This window comes from Eptesicus fuscus, chromosome 22 (genome assembly GCF_027574615.1).
Source record: "Eptesicus fuscus isolate TK198812 chromosome 22, DD_ASM_mEF_20220401, whole genome shotgun sequence".
In the NCBI taxonomy this organism is placed as follows: domain Eukaryota; kingdom Metazoa; phylum Chordata; class Mammalia; order Chiroptera; family Vespertilionidae; genus Eptesicus; species Eptesicus fuscus.
The window spans coordinates 12,237,848-12,263,160 of NC_072494.1; the positions used below are offsets into that span (position 1 = coordinate 12,237,848).

Below are 25,313 nucleotides of genomic sequence, written 5' to 3' on the forward strand. Positions count from 1 at the left end.
TCAATCTCTTCTCCCACTCCCCAACATCCTCCCGCCAGAGCTTTCTACCTGCTCTCTATCTATGAGTCTGTCTCTATTTTGTTGTTAGTCCAATATATTCATCAAATTTCACATATGAATGAAATCATATGGTATTTGTCTTTCTCTGACTGGCTTATTTCACTTAGCACAATAATCTCCAGATCCATCCATGCTGTTGTAAAGAGTAAATTTTTTTCCCTTTTTACAGCCAAGTAGCATACCATTGTGTAAATGTACCATAGCTGTTTTATCTGCTCATCTACTGATGGGCACTTGTGCTGGTCCTAAATCTTGGCTATTGTAAAAAATATTAAAATTAACATAGGGATGCATATAACCTTTTGAATTAGAGTTTCAGGTTTCTTTGGATAAATTCCCAGAAGTGAATTGCTGGGTCATAAGTTAGTTCCAATTTTAATTTTTTGCGGTAACACCATACTGCTTTCCATAGTGGCTGCACCAGTCTGCATTCCCACTAGCAGTACACGAGGGTTCCTTTTCTCCACATCCTAGCCAACAGTTGTTTGTTGATTTATTGATGATAACCATTCTGACAGCTGTGAAGCGATACCTCACTGTGGGTTTTATTGCATTTCTCTGATGATTAGTGATGTTGAGCATCTTTTCATATATTTATTGGCCATCTGTATATCATCTTTGGAGACATGTCTATTCAGGTCCTTTGCCCATTTTTTTAATTGGATTGTTTGTTTGTTTTTGGTGTTGAGTCTTATAAGTTCTTTATAAAACAGATGTATCAGCGAATATGTTCAGTGGGTTGTCTTTTCATTTTGTTGCTGATTTCCTATGCTGTGCAAAAACTTTTTAGTTTGATGTAGTCCCATTTTCTTTTTGTTTGTTTCCCTTGCCCAAGGAGATAAAGTAGAAAAAAATAGTGCTATTAAATATGTTTGCAATTATACTACCTATGTTTTCTTCTAGTATATTTATGATTTTGAGTCTAACATTTTAATTTTTAATAAATTTTGAGTTTGTTCTTGTGTGTGGTATAAGAAGATGGTATAGTTTCGGGTTTTTTTGCACATATCTGTTCAATTTTCCAACACTATTTATTGAATAGACTATCTTTAGGCCTTTGCACATTCTTGCCTCCTTTGTCAAATATTAACATAAAGGCATGGGTTTATGTCTGAGCTCTCTGTTCTGTTCCATTGATCTAGATGTCTGTTTTTGTGCAAGTACCATGCTGTTTTGATTGCTATGGCCTCGTAGCAGAGATTTATATCAGGTTGGCCTTGTAGTAGAGTTTGATATCAGATGGCATGATTCCTCCAACTTTGTTCTTCTTTCTCAAGATCACTGAGATACCACTTAGAAAAGTCTTGTTAAATGTTCTCCAAAATGGACCAAAATGGGATATAATTTTGTTAATCCTGTTACAATTTTTAATGTGTTTATAGGCATGGAAAGAAGAACAAGATCGATTAGCAGAAGAGGAGCGCATAAAAGAAGAAAAAAAAGCAGAAAAGAAGAGTAAGGAAGTTGGTAAAAGGAGAGGCAAAGATAGGGTAGAGAAAGAAGAGAGTAGGAATATGAAGAAAAAATCTATTTTCAAGGAAAAATCTAAAGAAGAGCAAATAAAGCTACCAGATGTACCAGAGATGGCGATTCCCCAGGAGCCACAACCTGAGATAGTTTACCCGGTAAAATTAATTTTTGAATAAGCTTTATTGGGTCATTAATAATTGTTTGTTGGGGGGAAGAAACAGCTTCTGTGGAAACAATAGGTTCCCAGTCTTTACTGCAATAGCAAAGGCCTTGGGGTTTCTTCTAGTGTAGCTGATCTCGGTCTTGCAGTCTACCCTCTGATACCTGGGGCCTTCTCTGTAGCCAGTCTCTACAATAGAACACCCTCAGACCAGTTTTTCATGAGTGCCACGAAACTGGGTTACTAAGGACAGTAAAGATGGAAATTTGACACAAAAGCATTTTTAGATTTATGTCAATAAGTAACTGTGACAGGTCAAAGATTAGCTTTATCTGTCTCAGATGACTAGACTTGAGGACATCAGTTGTTTCTCTGTAGGCACCATGTTTTTTCCTTGTAGGCTTTTATAAAACCTTCCCTTTACCAATCTGTCCCTCAAATAGTTTTATGAGTAAAACTTCAAGGGGGGAAAAAAGGAAAGCAATGAAGTAGCCCTTGTCTTTTTTAGCTACCACTCTGAGATAATTGTTCTCAAGCTTTAACCTACATCAGAACCACTTGGCGCTCTATTAGCAACACTTAGTAAAAAAAATGTCTTTAACATTTGTATGTGTTCAAGTGGAAATACCCACTCAATGTATCAGTTCATTTAAACAGAAAATTAACAGCCAATGAAAGCGAGATTGATTTCTTCTTGCACTGCCTTGGCCATGGTACAACAATTTGATTTGAGTTTCATTGGGTTATGAGAGTGCCCCAGTGAACAGAGTTTAAAATCATGGACCGCCTTTAATTCTGTCCCTCATTGTAACATGACAGGAGGAGCTAAAGATAATGTGAGTGCTGGTCTCTGAGTCCACAGTGACGGAACTCTAATTGGTTCACGTGATGAGTTGATTTTTGTTGATTGCAGTTCCCCACTCAAAGCATATGTTTTCTCTTTTAGTTTCGTGGATACAATATGGGAGATATACCCATCCAAATCTCAGGAACAAATTATTATCTGTATCCTTCAGATGGAGGACAGATTGAAGTAGAAAAAACAACATTTGAAAAAGGTACATTTGGAAAGCAGCATTAAATGGCTTGGAAGCTACCCTTTTCAGTCACGTTGGGCCCTTGTACTCCTGAGTGTAATAGGTCAGAGTGGTCATGTGCCCACTCCATTCAACATTTTCACACTCAGATTTATCTGTGGTAATTGACTCTGTGAGTCACAGGCCACCTGAGAGGTTAGCTGGGACACACAAATAGAAAGTTCCAGTTGTTAAAATATTTAAATATTTTTATATCATTGGGAAATAGTGTAATATCCAAGCACATACTGTGAAGTTAGAGCAAATTTCTTGTTTGGGCTCTGGAGCACAGAACTTGGGGGCCAGTACCCAGTTATTGTAGTGATAAGAAACTGCTGCTAGATTCAGAAGACTTTAAGAGGGCAAGGGGCAGGTGAGCTGTGGAGGACCTAGTCTGGAAGACCCTAAAGGAAAGTACAGATATAGCCTCAGGGAACTGTCTAAGCATCTTGCAAGGCTTATCTTTTCATTGTGCTTCAAAGATTCCTCAGGTGGGTTTGAGGACCTGGGCTTTATTTGACAGCTTATTGTCTGATAGGGAGCAGTGGTCTCTGAGAGCTGTGATGAGAGCAGTGTGGAGGGATGTGAGCAGGACCCTATTTAATGTCCACAAGATTATGCACATAGTCCGGCCAGTGAGGCTCTGTGGTTGAACATTGACCTATGAACCAGGAGATCTTGGTTTGATTCCCAGTCAGGGCACATACCTAGGTTGCAGGTTCCATCCCCGGTCAGGATACATATGGGATGCAACAGATAGATGTTTCTCTCTCACATTTATATTTTTCTCTCTCTCTCTTTCTTCCTCTCTCTTTTTAAAATCAGTAAAATCATGTCCTTGAATGAGGAATTTTTTTAAAAGCCTGCAAATTATTCATATCCTATATAATAAAAGCCTAGGTGGCGTCACATGCGACGTCACCACAAGATGGCTGCCACAAGATGGCCACCACAAGATGGCCAGCAGGGGAGAGCAGTTGTGGGTGATCAGGCCTGCAGGGGAAGACAGCTGGGGGCAACCAGGCCTGCAGGAGAGGGCAGTTGGGGGCAACCAGGCCTGTAGGGGAGGCAGTTGGGGGCAATCGGACCGGCAGGGGAGGGCAATTGGAGATGATCAGGCCAGCAGGGGAGGGCAGTTGAGGGCGATCAGGTCAGAAGGAGAGCAGTTAGGTGTCAATCAGGCCATCAGGGTAGTGGTTAGGGGGCAATCAGACTGGCAGGCAGAAGCTGTTAGGGGCAATCAGGCAGGCAAGCAGGTGAGCAGTTAGGAGCCAGCAGTCCGGGATTGTGAGAGGGATGTCCGACTGCCAGTTTAGGCCCAATCCCACAGTTGGACATTCCCCAAGGGGTCCCAGATTGGAGAGGGTACAGGCCAGGCTGAGGGACATTCCCCCCCACACACACCTGTGCACAAATTTCATGCACCAGACCTCTAGTTATTTAAAGAATGGTTTTTGATATGACATCAAATGCCAGACTGTTTTATTATATAAGGTTTGTTTATTTAAACCATGAAAAAGATTTTTATTAAGCTATAAGTATGCATATTTACTTATGCTACCATATGTACTAATATTTAATATTTTGAATACCTCTCTGGGTATAGTGGACAATTATTATTAATTAGAATTGGAGCTCAGAATCACATACCTGAGAAAAGCACTGGACTCAAGTTTTATAATGGTATTTGTAATAGTATTTTCAATAATTATTTCTCATTCTTACCAAGATTTGTATACACATACAATATATATGCTTCAGATGGTTCATAGTAAATGCAATGTTTTTATCCCAATCATATCAATTTTGAGAGATAATAGTGCACTCATACTGAATTTAAAAAAAGAAGAAGAAGGCTGAGAGAGGAGAGAAAAAATGAGTCAGAACACTAGAAGAAAGAATGTATTGTTAGGAAAATTCTTACTAATAATAACTACTGTAACTAATATTTATGTAATTCTTTATAAGTTGCAAAACCCTTTCATATTAACTATTTCATGTGATTAAAGGTGAGTATAAATTTGATTTGAGATGTGATTAGAAAGCTGCAAATATCTCCCTCATCCACCTGCCATCTATTCCTGGATTTCACTATTAGGAACCTTTTATAAAAATGGGGACATCCCTACGTATTTCCATTCCCTGACTGATTCTATGCTGCATTATTTCGATGTTTTGCCAAGAAGCTTAACATGGCATCACAGTCAGCCCATTTTCTATCCCATGATTCTTCCCCAGGCTCAACTTTTATCAAAGTGAAAGTGAAAAAGGACAAACACAATTTTATAATTCATCTGAAAGACCCTAAGAAAATTGTGAAAAAGGAAAAACAAGTGGATTATTCTTCAGAAGATGAGGAAGAAGACAGAGAGGGAGAAAAAAATATTGAACTAGGTAAGCAGAGGCATCTCTGGCAGTAGATAGGGGTTATCTTTTAGCAATGTGTCCATCCCGTCCACCTGACAGAAATACACATGTCCCTCACATTCAGCATGTAAGTTTCCCATAAGGTAACTGAAGTGTGTTATATTCTGGTTATATACATTTTCCCTAATGTAATATGCATATATATTACATACATAGCCCATCTTTAGTGGGCTGCTTACTCGGTCTTGCCCCTCTGGAGACCCAGCTTTTGAGTCTAGTTGTCATATAGAGTCCTCCTAGCCTGGCTACCTTTAGCAACACTGAGTTTGCAATGTCCACTGTGGCCTGACTTTGTTGTATTATGCTTGTATCAGGTCCTCATTAGTTGATTCTTACAGAAGATTTAACTTCTCTCCAATATTCATTGCAAATGAGAGGTTTCCTTCTATGTTCTCACTATTATTTAGTTCTCTCTGTAGTATCAAATTTCTTAAGTTGCAAAAACAAGAGAAAAACCCTAAATTTGGCCAGAAGAGTCTACACCTGCCAGTAGATGAGACTTCCACGTGGATGTCCATTGATTGTACACCATGAAACTTCCTGATGACACCATTTAACATCTCCAGGCAACACCGAATGGGGAAATTGTTTCTTGCCCAATGTGATGAGAGTTACACCTGAAAAAGGAGATGAGTTCATTAAGAAAATGTTTTGGACTCAAGTTAGTAATAAGAAACATAACTAAAGCTTGCTAATAAATTTAGTATGGTCACAGTATTTTTCAAACTTATGAACACAATGATTGACAAGTTTGAATGTACTCAAGAATTTAAAGCAAATTGTTAAATTATTGGGGGGTTTTTCTTAATATAAAAATATAGGTTTACTATAAAACATTAGGAAATATAGGACTATTTAAAGAAGGTAACAGTCTACCACCTAATATAGGACTATTTAAAGAAGGTAACAGTCTACCAGCTAATAAGTCTACCACCCCAGCAGTAACCACTATTCATAGTGTGTTCCTTTCTTACTTTATTATCATGAGCATTTTCTTATTCAATATTCTTGGAAAACAAGCTTTTTAAATGATTTCATATTAATTCATTGGTATATATGTCATAATTTACTTAACCCTATTCATGTGTTTGCATATTTAGTTGATTTCCACTTTGCATTGTGTTTTGCTTACATTTCTTTTTAATAAAATGGAAATGTCCTTGGTTCAATTTTCTCTTTCAGAAGAATCAAATGCAAAGAATAAAGTTGTCAGCAAGTTTGGATCTTTTTCTGCCACCTTGGAAAATGGAATCTGCCTCTCAATAAGTTACTATGGACCTAGCGGAAATGCACCAGGTGAAGTAGACATGACAGAAAGGATAGTGTCCCATGACCAAGGGTGTCTGCCCATCCTCAAGTCTGCCCACTTGTTGAGAAACATGTTCTGATGTAATGCCCCTCATCTCCTGAAGGGTCAGAATATATGTGGATGTGCATACATATATGTGTGTGTATGTGCATACGCGTACATATGTAATCTTTTATACATAGAAAATAACAGCACTTTGAAATAGCATTTATCATATAGAATCTTATAATCACACTAGAGACCTGGTGCAAGAAATTCGTGCGGAGGGGGGGGGGTGTCCCTCAGCCCAGCCTGCACTCTCTCCAATCTGGGACCCCTCAAGGGATGTCCGACTTCCCGTTTAGGCCAGATCCAGGTAGAGCCTAAACGGGCAGTTGGACATCCCTCTCACAATCCAGGACTGCTGGCTCACAACTACTTGCCTGCTTGCCTTCCTGATTGCCCCTAACCACTTCTGCCTGCCAGCCTGATCATCCCCTAACCACTCCCCTGCCAGCCTGATTGATGCTTAACTGTTCTGCCAGCCTGATTTCCCCTAACTGCCCTCCCCTGCAGGTCTGGTCACCCCTAACTGCCCTCCCCTGAAGGCCTGGTCACCCCTAACTGCTCTCCCCTGCAGGCTCGGTCACCCCCAACTTCCCTCCTCTGCCGGCCTGGTCACCCCTAACTGCCTTCCCCTGCAGGCCTGGTCCCTCCCAACTGTCCTCCCCTGCTGGCCATCTTGTTGTGGCAATCTTGTGTCCACATGGGGGCAGGATCTTTGACCACATAGGGGCAGCCATCTTGTGTGTTGCAGTGATGGTCAATTTGCATATTACTCTTTTATTAGATAGGATAGCCATATAAGATCATATATGAACACATATATATTCCAGTTATCTTTGTTAACTAGCCCATTAAAATAAGTCCATTATTTGGTGCCAAGGAAAGCATGGTTTGCCAAGGAATCCTCTTGATTTTCTACAGAATAATATTTCTATGAATCCTGCAATTATAGAACTATTCAGTGTGCTTCAGAACATGAGGTTTAAAGGAGCCATTCACTGGACATGTTGAAGGATTTCTTTACTCCACTTTTAATAAACAAATTTTCCAACTGGAAGTTATTTCCTTACAAACCACTAAATAATATGTTGCTTTACCAGGAACTAATTAGAAAATCTTGTGGGTTCCCATGCATTTACAGGGATCTAACCACAACAGATTTTTTTAAAGTTTTAGAAAATAAAAAGATAATCCCTATGCTGTATTGCCTTAAAACTGTGTAGATCATGGTGATTTAATGATCTGCCTTACTATGGACTTCCGTTTCTGTAGACACACATTCCCGTGGATGATTATATTCCAGGGCCTTATATTGTGCCAAATATTGTAATACTCTAGTGAGTTAGAGAGCCCATTACATTGTTAGTATTTTTGTTTTGTTGGGGGTTTTGTCTTTTAATTTTGTATTTGATTTGTTTTTAAACTGGCACTTGGAGAAGTCATTTAGTGCCTAACATTATGTATTAAGTTTCATTATCACACAGTCACTAAAAAATCCTATCCACTTTAAACATAGGTTATCATTAGTTTACATTCTACTCTCTATTGACTATATTGTTGCTGTTTCCTGGTTTTCTTATTCTTAATTTAATCTTTAAGTTAATATGTAATTATTCTATTTAAAACAAATGTTGCTAATTTCAGGTGATAAGTACAGCATTTGGAAATGTTTATAGTGTGGATAATAAGTAATATTTTACTTACTGTGTATTTAAAAAGTTGAATGCATTAGTTTTAAAATATATATATTATAAGTTCCTTAAGGACACATAATAATTAATATTTTAGAACTTTTACTTGCTAATTGCTATGCAAATTTTCAATTCAATTATCCCCCTTAATTGGGTATATACAGTTCTCCAGAGCCTGCTCATCTCACCTAACTGAACTTTTATGCCCATTAATGAGTAACTCCCATTTACTTCTCCCCACACCCCCTGGCTACCACCATTCTGCTCTGATGGAATTTGACTATTTTCCATCCCTCATATAAGTGGAATCATGCAGTATTTGTTTTTCTGTGTCTGGTTTATTTCACTAAGCTTAATGACCTCAAGGATCATGATGCCATATATTGTAGAATTTTTTTCTTTATAAACACTGAGTCATATGTATATGCCACATTTTATTTATCCAGTCATCTGTTAATGGATATTTAGGTTATTTTCCAGTCTTGGCTACCCTGTTCCTTTTGTGCCTGTTAGTTCCTTGAATGAACTATGCTTTCTCTTATCTGTAAACTGTGCTTTTTTTTTTTTTATCTGTAACACACATCTCATGCTGTGCCACTTGCTCACAACACATTCTCCTGCTACATACACCACCACTTTCAACAATTAAACTTCCTCCCACACTTCAGGTCTCAGCATACAGGTTACTTGCTCAGAGAAATGCTGCACAGATCAAGCAGCAGTAGCGTGTGAACTGGGGTTTTAGGGGTGAGTGAGAGTTGCCTAGGCAAAGAATCAAAGGCAGGGAATTCTAGGTGCCAGGAATCGTGTGTACAAACTGTGTAGTATAAAGGCACAACAACTTTATGGAAAAGCAAACTATGCAGTAGAGCAAAAGTGTAGGTTGAATGAAGGCATTTGTGTTATATAACCTCACTCCTGGGTTCCCATAGTGCTCTGTACTTCCCATCACAGGCTTAACACACAACAGTGTACCCAGAGGTTTCTTCTTCTGAACTTCCCATTAGTTCCTTGTAGTCTCACTCATCATTGGCTACCCAATTTATGGTACATAGTACTAGGTATTCAATCAGTATTTACTGAAATAGTAACGAGATGAGAATGAGAGGGAAGAGTTTCCAGCTGCCTGTAACTGGATGCCATTCACTTGTTTATATGCCTATTGTACTTCTAATGAGCCAGGCAACTTGCTGACACAGCCACTAAGATGAATGAAACCATGGTACCATTACTCAAAGAATTAATTGCCTAATGGGAAAAGAAAACTAGAGAAATAACTGGGCCAGTGGTAGAAATTATGTATAAATATAGTCCTGGGAACAGCTACAAAATACTTCAGACAGAAGGTAAAGCATCTGAGATGGGACTTTAGAGAAAAGTGGGGATTATCCAGACAAAGCAACAAGGAAAGGGAGTCCTAGGCAGTTAGAGCCATTTATGTAAATACTCAGTGTGTAAAAGCATGGCATCTTTACAGAACAGTGAAAAGTTGAGTGTGACTGAGTGGAGGAAGGTGAACATTGCATGCCTGGGATGAGTAGGGAGTGGCAGAGGTCTCTAAGTAAGGGACAGGAAGTTATATGATCAGATTTAATTTTAGGAGCATAATTTTAGTGACATTTTGGAAAGTGCACTGACATGGTGGTATTGGAGGTGCCAGAACCCAGTTAGGAAACTACTGCAGTAATTAAATACAAGAAAATGAGAATCTGAGCTAAGGGGCTAAATAGTAACACTTAGATAGGAGAGGCATGATTGGAGAGAAATTTCCGAGGGCTTGGTGACTGTTTGGATGTATAGGGTGAATCAAAAAGAGAAAATGTCAATGATCTGAATGTCTTACTTGGGAATAGGGTGTGTGATTAGTCCTGGCATTGAGAGGGGTGCCCAGCTTGGGAGAGACTTACTGAGTTTGAAATGTGTCCATTATCACCACCAGGGGGAGATATCTAATAAGTAGTTGGAAATAAGGATCTGGGGCTGAGAAAAGAAAGGCCAATTCTCGAGATGTAAATTTTGGAGTCATTAGCAAGTACCTAGATGGCAGTTGGAGCCCCAGTCCTGAAAGAGATCACTCATGAAGAGACTCAGCCCTGGCGAGCGTTACAACCACAAATATAAATGCCTGGGCCTCTATTCCCAGAGAGTCTGATCCAGTAGGTCAAGGTGGGGATCTGAGCATTTGCTGTTTTTGTTTTGCTCCATGAGTAATTATCATGGACGGCCAGAGTTGAGGACATCTGTTGTATAAGGATAAGGGGAAACCCTCTGAAACTAGCAACATTTAACAGATTGACAAAAGGGGAAGAATCAGGAAAGGAGACTAAGAACAAAACTGACCAGAGAAAGAAAAGGAGATCAGGTGGGAGTGTCAGCCTGGAACCCAGAGGAGGATCAAGTTCAAGATGTGAGGAGTGCTAGAGGCTCCCGGCACAGTTTCTCCACGGGTCAGCTCTCCTTTTAGAATTCTGACAATTTTTAAAAACCCAAATTATACCAAGCTGCTATGAGAAGATGTTTTTTACCATCTCAGTTAGAAATTATCTTTCCTGAATGTCCTTGTTTGTGTCCCTTATTATGTTACTATTTAATATTACCTTGTATTGAAGGTATTTGAGTGCACATCTTATTTGGACTATTTTGGCTTCGTAAGTTCTTTTATATATATTTTTATTTATCACTACTCCACATATTTTGTATATGAGAGTCTCTTAATAAGTATGTCTCAATTAAATGAAGAGATGGTTACTGCTCTATCAATATGCCTTTAAAATATAGATGGGAAGGCAAGAAACATGTGAAACAATGACTCCATCAAATATATCATTGCATTAAGTACCTCAAATATTTCATCTATAATCCTGATTTTCAAATCAACTACATTATGCCTGAAATCTGTTCAACTAGTAAGTCATATTCAGCAAGGTTATGCTACCTTGTTGCCAACTTGTATAAATAAATGAGATGGAAATTATATTTAATAAACATATGTAATATGAATGTCTAATTTCTTTGTTTTCTTCATATAGAGGAAAAGGATCCTGGCTTGGAAGCAATATTGAACATCCCATCAGCACTTCTTCCAACAGTAATTCCTGTTATAGTGCCAGTTCCTCAAGCCAAAGGAAAAGGGAAAACAAAAGTCAAAGAAAAACCCAAAGACTCTATTAAAGAAGAGGAGCGCCCAAAAGAAGAAGAAAAAAAGGTGAATGGACCTTGCCTTGGGTTCCAAAGCGTACTTCTGCCTCGATGTCAGCTCTTTAAAAATCACAAGTTACATCAATGTATTTCAACTTTCCTGTCCTTCATAATTCCCCAATCCTTCACAACTGCTATGTTTAATATCTAAGAACTCTTGAATTTTTTTCTATAGCAGCTTTTAATTTATTGATTGATTGGGGGAAGAGAGAGAGAGAGAGAGAGAGAGAGAGAGAGAGAGAGAGAGAAGAGAAAGAGAGAGAGAGAGAGAGATCTTTTGTTCCAAAGTTGATTGTTGGGTACATGGGTACATGGCCATATTTATCACTGAGAACCCACTTCCTTTCTTGGTGCCCTGTCTGGTCAGATGAGAAGGGATAAGTCTCATTGAATTTCCTTCTCTGAGGTGAGATTATAATATTCTACAAACCGCTGCAATTTCACTATGACTATTCATTTGCTCCTCAAGTCTTTCCATTGTTTGTAATCAATAATAAAAGACTAGTTAGAATAAACTGAAGATCCAGCAATGGGAGGTCAGTGGAATGATTTTAGTGGCTAACAAAAGAAAGCCAAGTGGAAAGACAGACATTATTATCTTTAGAGATTGGATGTGTGCTCCAGAATAACTTTTATTCCAGAACACACATAACTAAACAAAGTGTTCAGACATAGCTGGAATAAAATTAATTAGTATTTTTAAGTAGACACAACCAAACCCTCATTCATTTATAAATAGTTTTTTAATTATTATTTTCACTTATTTTTATTTAATACAAAAGCAATGTGTGCTCATTATAGAAAAATAAGGATGCATATCCTGATAGCATAATGTCTCTAGAATTCAAACTTTAGGAATTGCACAAAAAAGGTATCAGGGAGGTTGGTCTGCTCTTACACCTGCATATGCAAACAGAGGCCTCTTTCAAAGTCTAATTCAGGCCCCAGCTCCTCCATGACTTTTTTCCTAATTGTTGGCTATTGAAAACTGCCTTTTATATATATACTAGAGGCCTGGTGCACGAAATTCGTGCACGGTGGGGGGTTGTCCCTCAGCCCAGCCTGTACCATCTCCAATATGGAACCCCTTGAGGGATGTCCGACTGCCCGTTTAGGCCCGATCCCACCGGCCTAAACGGGCAGTCGGACATCCCTCTCACAATCCAGGACTGCTGGCTCCCAACTGCTTGCCTGCCTGCCTTCCTGATTGCCCCTAACCACTTCTGCCTGCCAGCCTGATCACCCCCTAACCACTCTGCTGCCAGCCTGTTTGCCCCCAACTTCCCTCCTCTACCGGCCTGGTCACCCCTGTTATAGTGCCAGTTCCTCAAGCCAAAGGAAAAGGGAAAACAAAAGTCAAAGAAAAACCCAAAGACTCTATTAAAGAAGAGGAGCGCCCAAAAGAAGAAGAAAAAAAGGTGAATGGACCTTGCCTTGGGTTCCAAAGGGTTGATCACCTCCAACTGCCCTCCCTTGCAGGCTTGGTCCCTTTCAACTGCCCTCCCTTGCAGGCCGGGTGCCTCCCAACTGCCCTCTCCTGCTGGCCATCTTGTGGTGGCCATCTTGTGTCCACATGGGGGCAGGATCTTTGACCACATGGGGGCAGCTATATTGTGTGTTGCAGTGATGATCAATCTGCATATTACTATTTTATTAGATAGGATAGAGGCCTGGTACAGGGATGGGGGCTAGCTGGTTTGCCCTGAAGGGTGTCCCTGATCAGGGTGGGGTACCCTGGGGGCGTGGGGCGGCCTGAGAAAGGGGCCTGTGGTGGTTTTCAGGCCGGCCACGCCCCCTGGCAACCCAAGCAGAGGCCCTGGTATCTGGAATTTATTTTCCTTCTACAATTGAAACTTTGTAGCCTGTAGCGGAGCCAAGCCTGGGGCTCCCTCCGAGGCCGGCAGCCATTTGTGTTGGGGTTATAATTGAAACTTTGTTGCCTTAAGCGGGTGGGCCCGGCCAGGGTGTGCGGAAAGTTTTGCTTCCCCTGTTGCCGGCTGCAACCCTGGCCTGCTCTCTCAAGCTCCATTCTGCCGCCATTTGTTTGAATTTGTTTACCTTCTATAATTGAAACTTTGTAGCTTGAGTGGAGGCTTAGGCCTGGCAAGGGCAGGCGGAAAGCTTGGCTTCCTCTGTTACCTAGGAAACCTTGCTCTCTGTGGCTGTAGCCATCTTGGTTTGGGATAATTTGCATACTCGCTCTGATTGGATAGTGGGCATGGCTTGTGGGTGTGTTGGAGGTATGGTCAATTTGCATATTTGTCTATTATTAAATAGGATTATTGATTTCAGAAAGGACGGGAGAGGGAGAGAGAGATAGAAGCATCAGTGATGAGAATCACTAATTGTCTGCCTTCTGCACACCCCCTACTGAGGATCGAGCCCACAACCAGGACATTTGCCCTTGACTGGAATCTAACCCAGGTCCCTTTAGTCCACAGACTGATGCTCCATCCACTGAGCAAACCAGCTAGGCCGTAAACTCCCTTTTCTGAGGAAAGATGTACCAACCATTTGGGTACTATTTAACTGTTTCACATATCTGTGTGCCATTCTACAAGCAGGTTGTAAGTTGCATAAAGGGTGGAGACTCATTATTCTTGCAAGGTCTTAAGCACTCAGCAAGTTTTCCCTTAGTCATAATAAATCAATAACTAATTTATAAAAAGATGAGCAATTATTCACATGCGAAATTATTTACAGGAAGAAGTAGAACCAGAACCTGTTTTACAAGAGACTGTTTTTGTTCCCACCTTCCCAAACCTAAATGTATCTTGCCCCAGTGGGCTCCTAGTGACCTTCATTGGGAAAGAGTCAACAGGTGAGTGCTAACTGGGTGGGGTAGGGAGGCAGGGGGGCAAAAAGTCATATAGAAGGCAGTTAAATCACCACTGAAATTGTGTCTTTTCCCACCTATTATACATACTTGTTGATGATGATATAATATATACAATCCTATCTAATAAAGAGTGAATATGCTAATTGACCATCACACTCTCTCAGAGATGGCGGCACCCACAACCAATAAGGAGGGAATATGCTAATTGACTGCCACACCCTCAAAGATGGTGGCGCCCACAGCCACAAGATGGCAGTGCCCAGTCCCCTCAACCCCCTAGCCGCCCAGGGCTGGTCCAAGCCGCAGGCAAGCCTTCGATGGCGGCTGCCCAGCCACCCAGGGCCAGCCCGAGGGACGACCAAATGACTGAACAAGCAGACTGTGTGGGGTGACCAGGCCTGTGGGGAGGTAGTTGGGGGCAACCAGGCAGGGGGGGGGGCAGTTAGGAGTGACCAAGCTGGCAGGAGGGGGGCAGTTGGGGGCGACCTGGACGTCAGTGGGGGACAGTTAGAGGCAACCAGGTTGGCAGGAGGAGCAGTTAGGGGCGATCAGGCCAGCACGCAGAGGCAATGAGGGATGATCAGGCTGGTAAGGGGGGCAGTTATGGGTGACTAGGCTGGCAGGGGGCAGTAAGGGGTGACCAGGCCAGTGGGGGACAGTTAGGAGCGACCAGGCCAGCAGGAAGGGGCAGTTGGGGGTGACCTGGATGTCAGTGGGGGGCAGTTAGGGTCAACCAGGCCGGTAGGAGGAGCAGTTAGGGGCGATCAGGCCAGCATACAGAGGCAATGAGGGACGATCAGGCTGGCAGGGATAAGAGGGCAGTTAGGGGCAATCAGGCAGGCAGGCAGGTGAGCAATTAGGAGCCAGCAGTCCAGGATTGTGAGAGGGATGTCCGACTGCCAGTTTAGGCCCAATCCCCAAGATCAGGCCTAAACCAGCAGTTGGACATCCCCCAAGGGGTCCCTGATTGGAGAGGGTGCAGGTTGGGCTGAGGGAACCCCTCTCCACCCCCATGCACAAATTTTGTGCACCAGGCCTCTAGTAAATATAATAAATATTATAACCTTTAAAAAATTTTTTTTATTGATTTCATAGAGGAATAGAGAGGGAGAGAGAGAGAAACATCAGAGAAACATCAATGATGAGAGAGAATCATTGATTGGCTGCCTCCTGCATGCTCCCTACTGGGGGTTGAGCCTGCAACACAGTCATGTGCCCTTGACTGGAACTGAACCCACGATATTTCAGTCCAAAGGCTGATGCTCTATCCACTGAGCCAAACCAGCCAGGGCTATAATAACCAGTTTTTGAGCACTTACTATGGACCAGGCACTATCTAAATACTTATCATATATGACAAAATACAACTATAAGCTAAGTCCTAATAATTCCATTTTATAAAATAAAGAAATTGAGACTTCAAGAGGTCATTGCCCAAGGTCAGTATATAATTTTATAGTCTGTTATTTCTATTGATTTTGTGTATGGCTCCTAATCTATTAAGATGATTAAATATAAGTAGGGCTTCTTTAATTAACCTGTTGGTCAATTGAATGTGAATATTACTTACATGGAGACCCAATATTGCTGTAGAAGTAGGGAGTGCAGCAAAGCAAGCACTGAACTAGGACTTGAGTTTTAACCAACTCTGTGACCCTTTCAATTACTGCCTCTGAACCATGTTTTTTCACTGAAAACTATCATATCAGTGGATCCTGATTTTTTTCACAACCAAACAATCTTTATTATAATTCCTTAATGTGTGCCATATTTGGAAAGTGTATCAATCAAAGGATAAGAGTATGCCTATTAAAAATAATTTAATGTTGATTTACTTGCCAGACAAATGAAAAGAATCTAGATGTAGTTGATCACTTTTGTCTCAATATCACTTTTCATTAGGTTTTATATATTATTAGAAATAGACCATGGACTCTTGTTTCTATTTCCAAGGATTCCTAGTGGTCTGGGTTCTCCATGAGGGGACCCATAGTGTTTGCTACCAAGACTAATGGCCATTAAGGTCTTTTGAAGTTAAAGATGCTATGAGTGTACTAAGAGAGATGTTGTTTTCAAGTTCAAGGACATTTTGCTTGTTTGCTTATTTATTTGTTCCTGTTATCAAACCCAAACTTAATACCTGTTTCACCTGCCTTTTCTTATTAGTCTTATTATATAGTCTAATATTTTCATTTTATGTCTAGGAAGACAATGTGGTTAATAATGACTCTGCCTGGAACACATAATCTTTTAAAAGTTTTTTCATATATTGTAAATATTCTAATTCAAGCTTGAACATAACTACAACATAAACAAAGTAGCAATACCTTCATCAGGGTCAGCCTTGGACATAGGGAGAGAAGGTCACAGGAGTGACTTCCCCTGGGGCTCCAAGCAACCAGGAGACTGTAGAGGAGCATTGTGGGCATCCAGAGTTTACTCTCGGGTGACAGAAAAGGTGACATCTAAGTCAACATTCTTTTGCTTCTTTCCTAATTTTGCCCTGAGATGTCCTGGACTTAATTAGAGAGAATGGTTTATACGTTGAGAAGGTACCTATTAAGTGCGTGTAGATGACCTTACTTACTACATTTGACAAAGGCAGCAAAGAACCAGTACTCCGGGCCTCTGTCATATATGGAAACTGCCCTATTACTTATATATCGACAAAAGAATAATAATTAAAAACAACTAAGCAAGAAGATAAATCCCAGCCATATAGCATTGTCCAGTTCACAGAGGCTTCTTTTTTTCTTTAAGATAAATATGTTACGGATGAGGAACCCACTTGGGACATCATAGTCCGACAGAGCTACCCCCAGAGGATGAAGCACTATGACTTCTATAAAACGGTGCTGCCCCCAGTGGAGCAGGAGGCATCGAGAGTTATCACCAGGGAAGGCACCGTGATCAAGTACATGCTGGATGGATCCACACAGGTAAGAGAATGTTAGATAAAGTACTCTTTCCTGCTGCAAAGTAAAATACAAACAAGCTATGGGTAAGGAGCAGTACTGTGACATAGAAGAGGAACAATTCATTTGAAAATGGAATGACACTTGAAAATGACAAATAAAAAGAAGTATAGGGAGAAGAAACACACTATCTGTGCCATACAGGATACAAATAAACATATCATTCTACATATGATCCAAGATTATAGACCAAACACAGTGTTTTTCTTCTCTACCTCTCAAAGCACCTTAAAATACTAGAAAAAATACTTTTAAATAGCAAGTTCATAACTGTACTAGAGAACAACACAATGTGTCATCAGTGGATCAGAAGGCTTAGAGAATTCCTTAAAAATTCAAGTCAGATGGAATTCAAATGATGGAAAAACAAATGCAAAGTTTAAAACATATTAAAAACAAAACCACCGAAATTTTTTTAAATGGGAGTTTTAACACAGATGTTTCACAAATGGAGCTTTGAGCTCAGAAACCAGGGCAGTGCCCCAGGTAACTCACTGCTACCTGGAGGGTGAGACCAGAAACTATAAACTACCCGGAAGCCATGTGCCCTGCTCCATCCCTCCCCAGGGAAGAGCATCCTCTGACCAGAGATGGCACCAAGAAGGGAAAGGGGTTCTCAGTGAAAAATATGGCCATGTACCCCAAAATCAAAATCAACACCTTTGGAACAAAAGATCGATCAAAAGATCAATGTTTCTCTCTCTCTCTCTCTCTCTCTCCCCTCCAGCCCCCAAAAGTCAATAAATTAACAGTTGTTAAAAGTTGCTATGGAAAAAATAGAGTTCTTACATTTTAAAAATAACAATTGTGAAAGATGGGGTGGGGGGTGGATTATGAAGAATAGAAAAGTTAAAAGACATTCCAAATGAATCTATATGATAAAATTTCCAGAAGGGGAAAATAATGAAAAACAATATAGTAAATTTTCCTAGAGCTTAAAAAAATACTTTAAATTAAACAGGACTACCAAGTACCAATCAGAATGATATTAACTGTTTAAAGATTATTTAGATACTAGAGGCCCGATGCACGAAGATTCGTGCAAGAATGGATCTTCCTTCCCCTGGCTGCCGGCACTGCCTTCTCTCTGGCCTGAGCCACCTTTCTGCTCCAGCCTGGAGCCACCTTTCCACCTTCCCACCTTCCCATGCTGCCCAGAGGCCCGGAGTGGCTGGGGTGGTATGGAACACCTGTGTCGTCGCCATGGTGTCCCGCCCTGCCCCTGGCCACTCAGCGCCTGCCTATGCAAATTAACCCAACATCTTTGTTGGGTTAATTTGAATACTCCTGATTGGCTGGTGGGTGTTGTGAGGTACGGTCAATTAGCATGTTACTCTTTCATTAGGTAGATGCCATAGTACAATTTTAGGACTGCATAGGTAGACAATCCCAAAAGCTTCCTGAGGAAACCAGTTACATATGAAAGAATTAAGATGGACTTCTTATTAGAAACACTGTCAGTTCTTGTTCTGTTGTTTGGGAGGCTATCAATACTGATACTGGATAGAGTATGTATCAGTAGTGCCTCTGAATACAATATACTAGATAGATACTGATAGAAACTAAGCATTTAAATATATGATAAAGTTTTAAATGCAGTCAGAAAAATTGAAACTGGATAATTTCCCAATTACATAGGGTAAGGGTGAATAAGGGGAAAACATTTCTAAAAAGTCAATCTAATAAAAGACAGGAAATGAAAAGAAGACAAATAGCAGAGAAGGTAAATGGAAAACAAAGTAATATGTTTGTGCTGGTTATTAACCCTTTGCACTCACTTGCTTTTTTCTCGATTCCTTTATTCTAATGCTAACCATGTCGAGTCACACTCGACATCCGAGTGCAAAAGGTTAACCTGTAGACTCTGAGTTCCAAATTGACCCTTCTATCAGATGTTTTGTTATGCTGAGTCTGGAAGTCTGCAAATAGCATTTCTGAGGATTCATTTTAACCTATTTCAGCTTCACACACACTTCTAATTGTTAACCAGCCTCTTCCTTGCTTCTGAGAATGCTGGATTTATGCTTTTCCTTCAGATTCTTTTTGCAGATGGCTCTGTGAGCAGTAGTCCCGATTCAGGACCTGTTTGCCCTCCTGTTGAAATGTCAGTAACTCCTCACAGTGGAGACTTGATGGACTCGATTTCTCAGCAAAAGTCAGAAACAGTACCATCAGAGATTGTCATCACAAAGAAAGGTAATAACCAAAGCCTCCATAGTGGTTTTAATAGATTTTAAAATACAGGGTGGAGCAAAAGTAGGTTACAGTTGTTTGTATGGAAAATAATACAATAATTAAAAAAATACAATAATTAATAAATCTACACTAATAAAAGAGAAAGATGCAAATTGACTATACCTCCACAATGCCCACCAACCAATCAGGAGTGAGTATGCAAATTAACACAACAAAGATTGTGGGTTAATTTGAATATACAGGCACAGATTGAAGACTGAAGACTGAAGAGGCTTGGCTTCTCTGCTGCGGCCGGGGCGAAGGTCTGGGTCCCGGGTGCTGGAGGAAAACCAGTTCCAGCAGCCAGGGGAAGGAAGGCCTATTGCACGAAGCTTCGTGCAACAGGCCTCTAGTAATAATAAAAAAGTAAACTTTGTTTTGCATACTCACAACTGTAAACCTTCCTATGCCCTACCCTGTATTAAATCAGCTAATTCTCATATCAACCTTATGAAGTAAATATTTTAATAATCCCAATTTACAGATGAGGAAATTGAGACATGAGACACAGAGAAATAACTTCCTTGAGGTCTCTTAGCTAGTAAGTGGTAGAGCTGGGATTTGCATCTGAGCAGCTAACCCCTGACCCACACTGTCTTTCATGGGTTACAATTTTTTCTCAATTTATAATAGGCCTTTAATGATCTGAGACCAAGATTTATTTAGTCTTTTTGCTAATTTCACACATCTCATAGTGCCCTGTAATCTTGTATGGAAACAAAGTGAATTCCCTTTTCAGTAACTCAAAATTTAGTGAAGCAGAGTTTCCTTTGGTAGTAACAGAAGGTCCCTGGTAGAAGGGAACTGGAAGACGCCCTATACCTTTCAAACTTCCCAGCTCAAGGGCTCCCTCTCTTGTTGATTTGAGGCCTTGGTGTACAGGTGGTCTGTGTAGCCTCTTCTCTAACTGCCCATCCTGGTTCCAAAAGGCTTCTGCCTCTAGCAGTGTACTCCAGGTTTCTTCACAGCCCTTCCATCTAGGGCCGTGGTCGGCAAACTGCGGCTCTCGAGCCACATGTGGCTCTTTGGCCCCTTGAGTGTGGCTCTTCCACAAAAATACCAGGGCCTGGGCGAGTCTATTTTGAAGAAGTGGCGTTAGAAGAAGTTTAAGTTTAAAAAATTTGTCTCTCAAAAGAAATTTCAATCATTGTACTATTGATATTTGGCTCTGTTGACTAATGAGTTTGAGGACCACTGATCTAGGGCAATGCATTCACTTTTCTTTTTTTTAACTAATGTGTTTTTAGGGAAATTTTAATTTTACAGAGAAAAATGAGCAGAAAGCACAGTATAGGGAGTTCCCATATACTTACTCTCTTCCTGCCTCACAATTTTACCTATTTTTTAAGGTCTTGAAAGTATAGTATATTTGTTATAATTGATGAGCCAGTATTGATACATTATTATGAACTCAGGTCCTTAGTTTACAGTGAAGTTCACTTTTTGTGTTGTACAGTTCTATGAGGTTTCACAGAGAAATAAGGCCATCAATCCACCATTAGATTGCACACAGTAAGTTTCGTCACCCTGAACATCCCCTCTGCTGCACTTTCTCATCCTTCTCTTCTCCTCCACCCTGAACCATCCCTCACAACCACTCATCTTTTCATTGTCCCTGTAGTTTTACATTTTCTAGAAGGTCATATAGTTGGAATCCTATAGTATGTAACCTTTTCAGATTGGCTTATTTCAGTTAGACACATACATTTCAGATTCCTTCTGGGTTTTTCATGGCTTGATAGTTCATTTGTTTTAATTAACAGAATAACAGTCTGTTATGTAGATGTGCAAAAAATTTTTTTTATCCATTCATGTTTTGTTGGATATCCAAGGTGACACAAAAGTAAGTTCACGGTTGTTCATGTGGAAAATAATTCAGTAATTAATAAGTAATGCCATAAGATTAAACTCTGGCCGAAACCGGTTTGGCTCAGTGGATAGAGCTTCGGCCTGCAGACTGAAAGGTCCCAGGTTTGATTCCGGTCAAGGGCATGTACCTTGGTTGTGGGCACATCCCCAGTAGGGAGTGTGCAGGAGGCACCTGATTGATGTCTCTCTCTCATCGATGTTTCTCTCTATCTCTCTCCCTTCCTCTCTGTAAAAAATCAATAAAATATATATATAAAAAAAGAATAAACTCTGTGTTTCACATACTCACAGCTGTAAACCTCCTTTTACCCTACCCTGGATTAGTGGTGTCCAGTGTTTTGGCAATTGGGATGAAGCTGCTTTTACACATTTGCATGCAGATTTTTATATGAACACTAGAGGCCTGGTGTATGAATTCATGCACAGTGGGGTCCAGCCAGCCCGCCCTGATCTGGGTGGGGGTGCTGATCGGGGGCGGGACCTGTCACGGGGAGGGGCCGAGGGCGGTTGGCCAGCCTGCCCCTCCCTCTGGTCAAACTCCTGGTCAAGGGGACAATTTGCAGATTAGCCTTTTATTATATAGGATGTTTTCAGTCATTTAAATAAATACGTAGGAGCATATTCTGTATATGTTTAGCTTTGTAAGAAACTGCCAGACTGTCTTCCAAAGTGGCTATATCATTTTTGCAACCCCACCAACAATGATTGAGAGCTCCTGTTGCCCCACATTCTTGTCAGCATTTGGTGCTGTCAGTGTTTTATTTTATTTTACCCATTCTAATTGGTGTGTAGCGATATTTCATTATTGTTTTAATTTTAATCCCTAGATGCTTATCTACTAACCATATATTGTCTTTGGTGAGGTGTCTATTGATATATCTCACCCATTTTTAAATTGGGTTGCTTTCTTAGATACATCCATGATTAGATGTTGTATTTTACCAGCACTTCCTAAACCTGTCATGAAAGGACTGACCCCTGGCACATTCGAAGTCTTTTCCTCTGCATTTCGCTCAGGATCCTGCTCCATTCATCTTAGATACTGCCCACACAAGTTTAAAATTGGAAAGTGTGATCCAGGAGATATAAACAGGACTCAAAGTGTACAGAAATTGACCAGAATAAGTATAATGTCATAGAGAGTGAATTGTATATATGCACGTGTATATTTGGAGGAAGGTGACGAGAATCCAGCCAAAGTTCAAGTACCAAGATTAAGATATTCATGACCTGATATTTTCATCATTTGAGAAGTAATATAATTGAGGAATACTACTTAGAATTTCTGTGCCATAATGTCTTTATACTGAACCAAATAACGAATGATTCATATAATTGATATTATAGTTATATTGTTGTGTTTGATTTTACTTGAACTTCTGCAGGAAAAAGTCACAAAAATCAGTCCTCGGTGTTACACAAGAGTGAAATCCATGACCCTCCCACAGAAACGGTTCACATGGCGACTCCTATGGAGACTCACGTGGGCACCTGGTTTACAACCACACCTGAAGGGAATCGGATTGGCACCAAAGGATCAGAAAAAATAGCAGACTTGGCACCATTTTTATCCTTTCAGGCCACAGATCCTGTCACTGGAACGGTATGGCAAACTGTTTATATTGCAAAATAGCCTAAATCATGAGAATTTTGAAACAACGCATAGAACAGTGCCTGGCAAATAGTAAATTTTCAATAACCATTTTTTGAGTATCTAATAGTGGGTGGGTTGGTGGGTGGGTGGGTATGTGGGTGGATGGGTGGATGGATGGAAGGAAGAATGAATGGATGAATAGATGGATCTTTCTCCCCAAATCTAAAAGCATTTTGCCATTTATTTGACCAGCATATAACATTATAAAATACTAATTTTTGAAATGGAGACAGGTCATGAATTTTCCATACCACTCTTAAGACATATGATTAATAATGTCATATATTTCCTTATGTTGAATGCATTTGTGTATATGTCTTACCTCATAGAAATAAGGGCCTATGCCTTATTCTTTGTGTGCACCTGATGTGAGTGTTAGGAATTTATTCATGATCCTTGATTTCAAAGAACTTAATATATTTAAGGAAATTCTCACATTAAAAAATTCAAGACACCACAGAGCAACTGTACAAAACATTTCATTTGTAGCATAAAAATAGGTACCATATGAGTGGTATAGAAAATAATGTGTTTTTTTTAGGATGTGAAATTGAAATTCCTCAGATGAATAATAAATAGCACCTTCTATGTGCAGGACTTTCTGCTAGGGGTTTTGCAAATATTATCTCATTAATCCTTACACCAATGAATATTGTTACACAGATGAGGAAATTGAGTTTCAGCAATTATGTAATGTGGTCAAGAGTACGCATCCCGGAAGTAAGGGAGCCAGAATTAGAACCAGCTGTTGGTGACTGAACAGTGGGCTCTTTCTATCCCTCAGATAGTCTTCTGACACCTTATGTGGAGCTTTGCAACACCCTCTGAGTCTAAACAAAAGGAAGAATTTCTGAGGTGCCTTATCTCTGGTTTGTGAACTTCCCACCTGTTTACAGCCATGTGCTGCTGGTTAAAGCAAAATGTCTGCTTGCTATTGAGATTACTTACATTATCCACTAGAACAAAAGGGATTATGGGTTAAAACTGACAAACCACCAGGACACAATTGGCATTCATCTCATCTGCAGCCGTTTCATCCAGCTGGGAGGCCCAGCCACCACCCACAGGCACAGCTTCTGCTACCCTCAGGCCCACACATCACTGCGCAGCCACCCACAGGAGTATGTGAGGACCAACCTGGCTCAGAGAAGCCTCAGCCCCTGCCCCCACCAATCCTCATGTTCTGTCCTGATGACACGAGACAACCCACATAACATGCACGGCAGGCTCAGCACGCCACACTCACCTTCAATCTTTAATTTCCAAGGGAGCAAGACCTGGGGCCATTTTCCCAGCAAGACCAGGGTCAGGCCAGTCCTGATGTTAACTTTTCACTCACTAATATGTGACCGTGGAAGGAGCATCAGGTTTGAAGTCAGACGGCCCTAGTCCAGCAGCAGCCCTGGCACTTGCCGAGTGACCCTGAGCAAGTATCTTAACCTCTCTCAACCCAAATGTCCTGCCTCCCAGGTTTGTTGTAAAGGTCAGACCAAGTAGATAAGATAAAGCTTCCACTTATAAATACATAACCAGGCGTTGATGGTATTCCCCAGGGTGTGGAAATGAGCGCACTTGGGATTGGCCACTGACCAAATGAGATGCCCTGCCTTTGTGTGCCCAGGTTATGACCACTCGGGAGGACAAAGCAATCATCGTAGAGAAGCAGGATGGCACGCGGATAGTGGACCATGCCGATGGGACCAGAATCACAACCTTTTACCAAGTTTATGAAGATCAAGTTATTCCTTTGGGTAATCAAGAAATAAGTACGCTTTTATTTTTTCCAAGTGTGTGACAATTTTATAAGTCTCTAAAATTTGACAGGCAGAGGGATAGCAGCTCTAGTTCACGCATGGGTAGTAATAGTGGCTTTTCCATTTTCATCCTACAAAAACTTAGTTTGCTTTGGTGGCAACTAAAAGTTAATAATCATGACTCAACTGTCCTGGACAATAGCTCTCAGCCTTGATTTCTTAGATCTTTAAGGAATCAAATTTGAATAAATAGGTGAACTCAGCTAGGCCCCCCTTCAATTCTAAGCATACCTCTCTACCAGAAAGGCCAGCTGCAGCTGCTAAGCAACTGGCACCTGTTCAAAGACTCTAAATGCCTACCAGCCTTCCAAACCTAAATCTGAACAAGATTTTTAGAGAAAAATTATCCCCTGACTCCCTTTTTTTTAATTCCAGAGTTTATTTGTTTTATGCATTAAATTCTTCATTGCCAAATTAAGTGCAATAAAATCGGCAAGTGAGTGGGAGAAGTGGAGCCTTTATGCCCCACTAGACAGAGTGATAACTAAGAG

General features: G+C 40.6%; 1 protein-coding gene across 1 annotated transcript in view; it reads left to right on the forward strand.

The window, feature by feature from the left end:
• The window catches only part of SPAG17 (sperm associated antigen 17), a 147,091-nt gene that overhangs the window by 85,330 nt on the left and 36,448 nt on the right, over positions 1–25,313 (forward strand). Inside the window, exons 21-30 of the mRNA XM_028154227.2 lie at positions 1,443–1,685; positions 2,637–2,748; positions 5,005–5,160; positions 6,376–6,489; positions 11,268–11,443; positions 14,140–14,257; positions 17,036–17,214; positions 19,287–19,446; positions 22,740–22,957; positions 24,630–24,759. Coding sequence (XP_028010028.2) covers positions 1,443–1,685; positions 2,637–2,748; positions 5,005–5,160; positions 6,376–6,489; positions 11,268–11,443; positions 14,140–14,257; positions 17,036–17,214; positions 19,287–19,446; positions 22,740–22,957; positions 24,630–24,759 — 1,606 coding nt within the window. The remainder of the gene's footprint in view (positions 1–1,442; positions 1,686–2,636; positions 2,749–5,004; positions 5,161–6,375; positions 6,490–11,267; positions 11,444–14,139; positions 14,258–17,035; positions 17,215–19,286; positions 19,447–22,739; positions 22,958–24,629; positions 24,760–25,313) is intronic.